The sequence below is a fragment of the Aquila chrysaetos genome, chromosome 9 (genome assembly GCF_900496995.4).
Source record: "Aquila chrysaetos chrysaetos chromosome 9, bAquChr1.4, whole genome shotgun sequence".
Classification (NCBI taxonomy): domain Eukaryota; kingdom Metazoa; phylum Chordata; class Aves; order Accipitriformes; family Accipitridae; genus Aquila; species Aquila chrysaetos.
In genome coordinates, this window is record NC_044012.1 from 34,887,671 (window position 1) to 34,898,038 (window position 10,368).

The following is a 10,368-nucleotide window of genomic DNA, read 5'->3' on the forward strand; positions in this document are numbered from 1 at the left end:
GCTTATCTTCCAAGAGTGTAGTCTCTTAATGAAACCTAGAGTCAGACATGTTTTACTTGGTGAAAAAATGAATAAAGTTTGTCTTTTGAATACATATTTTAATTGAATTTTGCTACTGTGTGATCCATTTTATCTATCCATGCTGAAAGGGACTAATTTCCTCTTCAAACCTTTTAGTGTAATTTCCTGTGTCGCCTTGAACACCAGTCTGCAGACCTCTGTTCCTGCTTGAGCTCATATTCCAGAGACATTTCCGCAATTCGCTTTAACTGGGAAGTACAATTACGTTCCTTTTCATTGCTTGCCTGCATATATTGTTGCCTTCATTTACAGTTTACAAAAGGATCTTGCTTCCTACTAACAGAGCAGTTATATTCAAATATGCTGTTTAGCTATGTGACTCTGTTTATCTCCACTACTACCTTTTGTACCATTCCTCATTTGCACCTTCAGACACTTACTTAGTAAGGGCTGCCTTTTAGTTTGTGCATTTATTTGCATCAGTGAGTTGCTAAGTTTGTTCACAGATGATCTGAGTCAAGATACAGGAAATGTAAAGATCTTTTAAAAGTAATTATTCTGCTGATTACCTAGTGATGTGTTATGGACTCTAATCTTTTAGATAGTGATCTAACACTGGTAATGAGCGCTTGGATGTGTTTTGTTGCCTTTGCTGAATGGGGTTATCTGGAGCAGCTGTTTTGTGGATCCTCTGAACTGAACACTTGCTTATATATGATGAAAAAACTAGATTCCATGTAGTAATTTATCTTCATAAAAATGAAATAAATATTTGCCAGGAGCTCAAATGCTATGATAGGGGACTTTTAAATTAGGAATCTATTTTAATTATTCCTAATTAAAGTATCAATACCATTACCTTTTTGTTTGCAGGAAAAAAAAAGTAGCTTCCTACTAAATTTGTAGCAACATTGAGAAGTTTCTAAAGTACACTGAGTGTTCTATACACAGTTACAGATTGCTTTTTTTTTTTTTTTTTTTTCCCTGGAAGTGTTTATATTCTTAAAAACTGCCAAATGCCCCTAATGTGGCTTTATGGGCTCCTATTTATAAACGCATGCCTATTTGTCAAGAAGAGAGGTGGAATTCACAAGGGTTTTATAAAGATAGCATTGTGCTGTGAAAAATTTAAGATGAGCTGCATGTTCTGAAAAATATCCTTCCTGACACCTAGAGGTGATCAGCAAAAATGCTAAAAGCCCCACAAACCCAACTCGTGTAAAAAAGGGAGGGCAAATTCAACAAGCTGGTGATTTTTTCCAACAAAGAATATCTTATGCAACATTTGGATTGACTTTACACTATCAAATAAGCAAATATTACAGCACAGCACAGCCACTCTTGTAAAACTTTCCATACACATTGCATCTATGTCTGTAGAAAACAAACAAGAAATAAGCTATGTTTGTATATATCGCCTGCCATGAAGTATTTTCTATGTTAATTCAATCCAGAGGCATTTAAAAAAAATTCTTTTATTTATTCTAGATTATAGGGTGCACGAACAAATATTGTGCAGACCTCATAAAAGTTGTTTAAGTATACTGGAGTAAAAAAAATATTAGAGACCTTAAAAATCAGTGTGAACCCATGAACTTGGTATTTACAGACCTATGCAAAACACTTAACGTTCTCTGAAAGTCAGTTTCTGAACAAGTTTGTTCCACTGAAGTTTGGACTTGAGAACTTGGAGAACTATTCTAAATCCGGGGCTTACAAAAGAACTTTTACTTTCATTAATGCACTCTCTAGCGAATGCAGACCAGTTAGTGTGTGAAGAACTGAAAATAACGGTCACGAGGTACATTCAGGGAAGGTCCTTTTGAACACCACAGCCCGTTTTTACCTGAAAGCTGTTCAATTAAATTCTCCTGCTGCTCTTAAAGACCGCTTTATTAAACCGCGCTGGAGGCGGTTTAATAGCTTTCCTGAGTACCTACACGCGATTGTCTGCAGGAGGAGTACCGTCAGCTGACTGAAGCGCCTTCTGATGCCGTTTTAACGATGAAACGGGGAGACGACCGGGTTCCCTGAGCAGCTCGGCGCGGCAGAGAGGCTCTCTCTCAGCAGCCCTCGGGCTTTGCAGCAGAAGGCGCTGCTTAGGACGGCGGGCTCAGCCCCCTCTCTGACAGCCGGGGGCTGGCGCCGGGCGGGAGGCCGTTCAGCGGGCCGGAACCCGCTGCGGCCGCCAGCGGGGCGTGCGCGCCCTCCTGCCCGCGCCACAAAGGAGCCGCTCCCTTTCAGCCGGCGGGCTGACTCTCGCCCGGCCGCTGCCGCCGCCCGCGGAGGGGCAGGACCGAGCTGCCCGTCCGGCTCAGGGGACGAGCGGCCGGCGGCGGCGGCGGCCAGACCACCCCCAGCCCTCCCGTACCCGGGGCCGGCGGCCGAGAAGCCGCGCGCCTGGCGGCCTCCCGCCCAGCCCCTTACCACGTGACGGCCGACCCCTCCCCCTCCCTGTGGCCGCGCGGCGTCGCTCTCCGGGTATTTGAACCGCGCTTCCGCCATCTTCACAGCGCCCAGTCACCGGAGGGAGCGACGCGGAGAGAAGCCTCGGGAAAGGTAACGGGGTCGGGGCGTCCTCCTCTCCCTCCCGGCAGCGGGCGGGGGGAAGTGCGGCCGCTTTAAGGAGCGTGAGCGGTGGGGATGGCGGTCACCGTTAGCTGCCGCCCAGGAGCGGGGGTAGGGGGTGGGTTGGGTTGCGGCGAGGCTGGGCCCGAGCGAGCGTTGCGGCCGCGGTGCCCGACCTGTGCCGCGTCCTTTCTTCCCCTCGGCCCTCGGCGTGGGAGAGGTAGGAGGGCAGGAGCCGCGCTCTGCGCCGTCCCGGCCGAAAGGGCGGGAGAAATCCGGGAGGAGAAACGGCGCGGGGCCTCCGACGGCCCGAGTCGGCGGGGGGGAGGGGAGCTGCCGCGCGCTGCTCAGTCATGGTGGCTCACGGCGGGGAGGGCGCGTCAGGCCCGCTGGCGGGGGCCGGGGGGGGGGGGCCGGGGCCCGGCCGGGGGAAGGCCCCCGCTGGGGAGCCCCGCGGGACTTGCTCTGGGCTCTCCCGATCGGCAGGTCGGCTCTCGCGAGGGGCGGGTTGGGGAGGCCTTTCCGTGGAGCGAGGCGGGGGGTCGGCCCGCGCAGCGGCGTCCGCTCGGGGGCCGCGGCCTCGGCCGCTCCCTCCGTTTTGGAGCCCGAAAGCCGAAGGGGTGCGGCGGCGGCGGCAGCAGCAGCAGCCTGCCGTTATGGGGCTTCGGGGGTGGGCGGGGAGGCGCCGCCGCCATTACCGCGCGCGCTCCCGCCGCATGTGGGGAGACGTGGAGGCGTTTCCTGCCCCATGAATGGGCCCGGGACCACGCGCGCCGTAACGCTGGGCGGGGGGGGGGGATAGCGGCGGCGTGGGCAGAGCCCCGGCCCCTCCGCCGGCGGCGCTGAGTGGCGCGCGGAGCACGCGCCTTAGGAGGCGGTTTGGGAACTGGAAACGGCGCCCGGCCCCTTCCGGCTGGGCCTTGAATCGGCTCGCCTGTTGTGAGCTCACATGCTTCCATTTCCCCTGCAGACCCAGCATGGCCGCCCAAGGAGAGCCCCAAGTGCAGTTTAAGGTAAGGGAGTGGTTTAGTCGTTTGTTGGTGGTTTGGGTTTTTTTTTTTTCTCCCTTCAGTAGGAAAGTAGCACGAGCGACTCTCGAGTGCCAACGTGGATGGTAGGTTTGGTTTTGAAGTGCCGGTCTTCCCTTAACGGTGCCGTTAGTTTGTTGTTGTGCTGCATATCACTGGTACAAAAAGATTCCGTTGCACCGTGTCAGTCTGGTGCTATTTGTAGTTTGGTGTAATAAATTTTAGTGATGCTTTGCCTTCAGGACGATTTTGAAATTTCAGAAGTGAAGCTCACAGCAAAAAGTGCTTAGAGTGAATTGGAATAGTCCATTTTCTATTGTGTACTAATTGTTTAGGGAAGAAAACTTAAAATGTTTTGGAACAGCATTTTGTGGTGTTTTGTGTGTGGGTGGCTCTTTTTTTTTTTTTTTTTGTTATCTTAACAGCCAGAAATCCTTAAGACTGCTTCATGGCAGGTTGTTACTTGTGTTTCTTACAATGCTTGGCTAGAGTGTTCCAATTGTTAGTAGTGCAGTTGTTTGGTGGGGTTTTGGTGGGTTTTTTTGGTTGTGTTTTTTTTGTTTTGTTTGGGTTTTTTTTTTTTCAGTTGTAAGATTATGGTGGGTTTCTCCAGTTTGGGTGCTTAAATGAGTTGCTCTCTAAGTGTGGTCACATTCAAGTTGAAAACCCCAGATATTCTTAATTCAGTCACTTGTAGTTTAGCAGAACCATATTTACAATGCTTTGTAGCTTTCAGCTACAGGAACTGGATAAGTGTGGCTAGAGTTAGAGCACGATAGTCTTAACAAATTAGGTCCCAGTACAGTGAGTCCTTGGGAATTCAGTCTTTTGTTTACAGCATCTTGTAGGACTAATGTCTTTGTAGTAATAATTTGTATTTACACTGAAATGACAAATAAATGTCTCTAGAAGTGTATTGCTCTGACTTTTTTGCCTTTATCAACAGCTTGTCCTGGTTGGTGATGGTGGTACTGGTAAAACAACATTTGTAAAACGTCATTTGACTGGTGAATTTGAAAAGAAGTATGTAGGTATGTCTGAAGAAATGTTTGAGATGCATGTTACAATTAGAAGTGCAATTCATGACTTGCTAACTGCACTGCTTTTTTTTAATCACTATAGCAACGCTGGGTGTTGAAGTTCATCCTCTGGTGTTCCATACTAACAGAGGCCCTATTAAATTTAATGTATGGGACACAGCTGGCCAAGAGAAATTTGGTGGCCTGCGAGATGGCTATTACATCCAAGGTAAGATGTGTGTATATGTGGGAATATTCTGTACCTTTTACAGTTCAATTCCTAATTCTATTCATGTTAGCCACTCTGAAAACTGTCAGTGTGGCTTGCAGTGATGAGCTGGTTTCTGGGTCTTCAGACTCCTCATGTAGCTTCATGTAGCGATAATTTCCTTTGCTAGGTAACTTGTGCTGATGTAGGAATATTCTAAGATTGTGTTTCAGTATGCTATTGCAGCCTTTGATATTAACGAAAAGTAATGGTGCACCTTAAATGACAAGATCTTACTGATGGAATTCAGTGGTTAAGAGATGAAAGTATGTGCTTCAGTTAGTACAAGCTTATATCTGTGTTAACGTACTGTGCCGAGGCAAGAACTTGGAACACACAAACTGTGAGATTTTTAGATACGATGATGTGGTACATCTCCATGCCAGAGTCTAGTTGTCTTTCTAGAGAACTACTGATAGTGTCCCTTACTTCTGCTTGGTGAAGCTCTGTTTTGTGTGTACTTCAGTCACTTGCATATCTTTAAAATTTTGCAAGGGATTATTGGAGTTCAACATTGTTGCTTTTCCTTTAGAAGTATCAGGATCGAGTCAAGCCCCCGTGTTCTTTGAAAAGCTGTTCTGGACAAGAGCATCCTGAGATGTGGACTACAAGCTCTCAACCTACCTGAAAGCTTCAGTGTCTGAGATTAGCTAAATAGGTGTTAACTGATTTCTGTCAAATATTTGTGTAAATCAAAGTGGACTTTCGTAATCCTTGCATATTTTCATACCATGCAACAGCATGTTACTTAGTGGGACAGTTGCACTGATAAAACTAGCTGGTGTTTAAGATTGGGCACTAAAGATGTGAGATGACATGGTTGTGGGCTGAGTTCTGTGGGCTTGTGCATTGAACTTGTTAACAGAAAATGGCCTCTTGGAACTGTGAAGCTGAGAGGGAAAAGTTAATGCAGACACTTAACCCTAACGTGTGATTTCTATGGGTGCCTCTTCTGTCTCCCATCTTAGAAGCAAGTGCTTACTCTCCTGATGTAACTCTTGACTGTTCTTTTCTTGCAGCTCAGTGTGCCATCATAATGTTTGATGTAACATCAAGAGTTACTTACAAGAATGTACCGAACTGGCACAGAGATCTGGTACGAGTATGTGAAAACATCCCTATAGTGTTGTGTGGCAACAAAGTGGATATTAAGGACAGAAAAGTCAAGGCAAAATCCATTGTCTTCCACAGGAAGAAGAATCTCCAGGTATGTTCGCATGGGTTTGTAGGAATCAAATTTGTTGGGTCTGTTGATTGCAGTTGGGTTCTACACAGTAATCGAGTGTTCTGCCTTTGTCGCTACAGGCTGTAATATTTCAACTTTACATCCTATTGGCCGTTTGAACCTAACTTCAGGGAAAGGGGAAGTGATGATGTTAAAGATGATCATCACTGGTCTTTAGCAGAAGCTATGATAAGTTCTTAAAGAGCTTGTGTGCATTTGGCTTCCACTGCTCAGAGTTTCATCAGATGACACAGAAGTGACACTAAAGTAGGTCAAGTCATAGGAAAAAGATAGATGCACTGTTGCCTCCTGGAAGTTCCATCTGAGATCAAATTGGATCCCTTGCTTTTCAGTTATCAATTTCTGCCTATTTGCCTGAAACTGTATGCTTCTAGACACTTATAACTTTCTGAGAGCATAAACAGAAGTCATGCGGTCAAAAAGAATACTAAGGTAAAAGTAGAGTTGATTATGTACATGTTAATGTTGATATGCCCTAAATATCAGTTAGAGATGTCTGTCTTTTTTTTTAAATAACGTATAATATGTACTTTTTTTTTTTGCAGTATTATGACATTTCAGCTAAGAGTAACTACAACTTTGAGAAGCCTTTCCTCTGGCTTGCTAGAAAGCTAATTGGAGATCCTAACTTGGAGTTTGTTGCCATGCCTGCTCTTGCACCACCTGAAGTTGTTATGGACCCAGCACTGGCAGCACAGTATGAGCAAGACTTACAGGTAAGTGAGAAAGGGCACGAAGGCCAAATGATTGCCTGATAAATAGTGTTTGGACTCCTGGGGCAAATAACTGAAGAACAGTTCTTAAGTGTAACTTCTTTGTTCCAGATTGCTCAAACCACTGCACTGCCAGATGAAGATGACGACCTGTGAGGGATGAAGCTGGAGCCCAGCGTCAGAAGTCTAGTTTTATAGGCAACTGTCCTGTGATGTCAGTGGTGCAGCGTGTTTGCCACTTTATTATCTAGCTGAGCAGAACATGTGCTTAATCTTTGGGATGCTGAAAGAGATGAATGGGCTTCGGAGTGAATGTGGCAGTTTAAAAAAAAAAAAAAAAAAAAAAAAAACAACAAACAAAACAAAATGGAAAAAAAAAACCAAAACAAAAAACTTCATATTTTGGACCTGCATATTTAGCTGTTTTTTGGACTGCAATTACTTCCCCTTTTGAGTTTCAAATATAAGACTGCTGCAGTCACATCAGAGTTAAGAGTGTTAAGTGGTAAATCTTGTTTCTGTCATTCCCATTCTTTTTTGTTTAGATAATAAAGTTGTATTTCAAATATCTCTAAGCAAGTGAACTTTCATGCATTGTTAGGAAAACTCTTCAAAGTGTCTTCTGTTCTTCAATTGAGGCTAATACTTGGTTGTCTACTGCATTTCTCATTCTGTGTTCTCCTTTTCCTTCCTGCTTCTCATGTTATGCTCCTCTTGCTAAATCAGAGCTAACAGTTAACCCTCCCTTGATTTCCTGAAGCATATAAGTAAAGCACCTGAGGAAAGCTGAACTAACTGCCAGATAAAACTAAAGCATTGAACACTTGACTGGTAAGTGTGACTGGATCAGCGTTCCCATGCAAATGGGAATGTTTGTGGTCTGCAGGGTATCGTGAGAGAAAAGTGTGTAGTTCAGCTTGCATATGCTACCATTAGATACAGTCTCTCAACTCTCTAACTTTTAATATGTTTTACAATATGCCTTCACAGAGCTCTGTATTTTTAGTAGCCAGAAACAAATGGCATCTAGGTCTGTTAGGTGACTTAAAAGCTGTATCTTTGCATGGAACATCATTCAGTAGAGCTATAGCTGATTAAACAAACTCTCTAAGCATCTTAAAATTCACTAACTAGAAAACAGCTGTAGTTTGAGCTAAAAAGCTCTTGGCTACAAAACAGCATATTAACTACAACCACATTTATATAAATATCTAGACTTTACTGTAACTGCACCAAGTTCTTAATTTGAAACTAGCTTATTACAGCACAAATGGTGGAAAATGTCAACTTTTAACACTATCTTGTAGAGATTAATTTTGGTCAATATTAGTACTGCTAGTAAACAAAACTAAGTTTAAGATACCATTTTTCAGTAGTGTTTGAGTACATGAAGCCTTGAACTCTTCAGTTTTGTATTTTTGGTTTCTTAATAAAGTGGAGCATTTCATTTATTCCTTTTAACTTGCATGTTTGTGTACATAACTCCTCCTTGAATATTTAACTATTCAACTATTCTGGTACATGGTTACAAAAACTGTGGACTATGATGATTACTTCTGCAATACTGTTGTAAAGGAATATTTTTAAGTTGATGCAAGTTGGAGTTCTGTGGTTTTGAGCTTTTTTTGTTATTGTTTTGTTTGGGGGTTCTGGGGGGGGGGGGGGTGTTTTGGTTTTTAGCTAGTCAATGAGAAGCTGAGTTGCGGTATTTAGGACCTGAAACTCATTAATGAAAAAAAGGAATGTCGTACACTTGGTTTGTAAAAAGACGAACTCCCACTTAACATTCCATTGAATCTTGCTGCATCATCTTGCTTTAACTTCATGTTGTAGGTTCTTGGCTGTAGTGTTTACTAATTTACCTGTGCATATCTTGGTTAATACTGCTAGCTTGACTATCTGCTGCTGCTTTACTAGGTGTGGTAGCTTTTTTTTGTCTTCAAGCTGTCTCACTTCTGAAAATGCAGATTGGTTTAGAAAACTTCAGCAGTCCTGCAGTATTGATATGCCTTAAGAAAAAACAGCAGCATTGAAGTTAGATTTCTATTGTTTCATAGTGTGTGTATTGTTACCTTTACAACTCAGATGCTGCACACAAGTACTAGCCTTAGTATGAGTTGCTACAAAACAGCTGAAAAGATTTATGAAAATTGAAATAGTTGTTTAAGGACTAGTATAACTGCTATGAGCTTTGCTTTGTAATCTTCATTGTTACTTCGAAGTCCACAAAACCTCATCTCTGAAGTAGGCAGTAATACTAGTCCTGCTGTAAAGTAATCTCTTCAACTTGAAATGTTTTGGGAGTGGAATTAAGTCCACTTGTTGCTGCAGCGTTATACTTGGTTTGTCACATTTGGTTCCTGTTAATTGTTGATTATAAATAATGCAGGTAGCCTTAATTTGCATGTGCAGATTCCTCAGTTGAAGTTTAACTGTAACACTTAGAAGAAGTTTTTCACTAGTTGGGGTTAGGGAAAATAATTTATCTATTTAGTCAAGTAATGAGGAAAACAAAACTTGTGCTGTAAGAACCTCTGTACTAAAGTCACATCAGTCTGTATTAGAGCTCTACCATTATTAGGACTGAATTGATGACTGAAGTCCTTCAATGCAATACCTACTTTGTTCTACTTGCTTGACTGCTGTATGGGTAGATCAGATTGATTGTAGGAGTTCTTCTGTTCCCTACACACTGTTTGAGTTTTCCAACACTAAGATCTCTGGTTTCAGATTGGTTTTTAGTAACTTGTCATTACAGACCATGCTCAGCTTTAAATTTTCAAAAGCAGGATGAGGTGCTGGGCCGTTTACTGTTCCTAGTTTGTGATAAAGCTGTGAGTTTTTAAGTGTCCAAGCCTAGAGGGTTGTATTAAAAGAGTAGTTGGAGAACTAGTGCATGTGCAAAATAGGTGAGGCAAAAGCATGAGTCTGAGAAACTGCCAGAGGATATGTTTTGCTACTTCTCACTGAACCTTTAAATGAAGTATTAAAGGCCTCCTTAGGAAAGCTAGGGTTGCCCTTGGCTCTTTCAGGATTTCAACAGCATCTTTAGAAACATCAGAGAACACTGCAACAACTGGAAATCTGGATGTCAAGAAGGTTGAAGTCTGCCCTTCATGCCTGCAAGTTACAGTACAACAAAATTTGTCTTTGTCTCTTTCCTTTAGAAATAGTTCTGTTATGTTGCTAATACAGTTTTAGTCTAAACTAGTGGAGAAAACAGTGCTGAGACAAATTGTTCTGCCTTCACCTTCCTAAAACAGAAATACACAGTTTGATTGAAGCCAGTTATTTTCCTGACCTGAATTGGTAGTACTGGTCACTTCTTCTTGCCTGAGTTTTGGCAACAGTTGATTGGGCCCACTTAAACCAGGATTGATAGCAATCTCTTAAAAGTAACTGAAAAGCTAAATCTGCTGCTGCTTTGATCAGTTTGTTTTTACATGGGTGCATTTATTTATAGGCTGGTTTTGTGTGAGTATGTGTTGATTTTTTTTGCACTGAG

The 10,368-nt window shown here is 43.3% G+C and overlaps 1 protein-coding gene across 2 annotated transcripts; it reads left to right on the forward strand.

Moving 5' to 3' along the window:
• Positions 1 to 2,427: 2,427 nt before the first annotated feature.
• On the forward strand, positions 2,428 to 8,314 carry RAN (RAN, member RAS oncogene family). 2 transcript variants are annotated; one of them, XM_030024194.2, is made up of 7 exons: positions 2,428 to 2,580; positions 3,560 to 3,602; positions 4,564 to 4,648; positions 4,740 to 4,865; positions 5,924 to 6,111; positions 6,696 to 6,866; positions 6,975 to 8,314. In XM_030024194.2, exons 2-7 carry the CDS (start codon positions 3,567 to 3,569, stop codon positions 7,017 to 7,019), a joined length of 651 nt encoding a protein of 216 aa, XP_029880054.1. In that variant the 5' UTR covers positions 2,428 to 2,580; positions 3,560 to 3,566; the 3' UTR covers positions 7,020 to 8,314. The 2 variants fall into 2 exon arrangements, with proteins under 2 accessions (XP_029880054.1, XP_040982327.1); XM_041126393.1 differs by lacking the exon at positions 2,428 to 2,580 and adding an exon at positions 2,789 to 2,809.
• Positions 8,315 to 10,368: the final 2,054 nt, after the last annotated feature.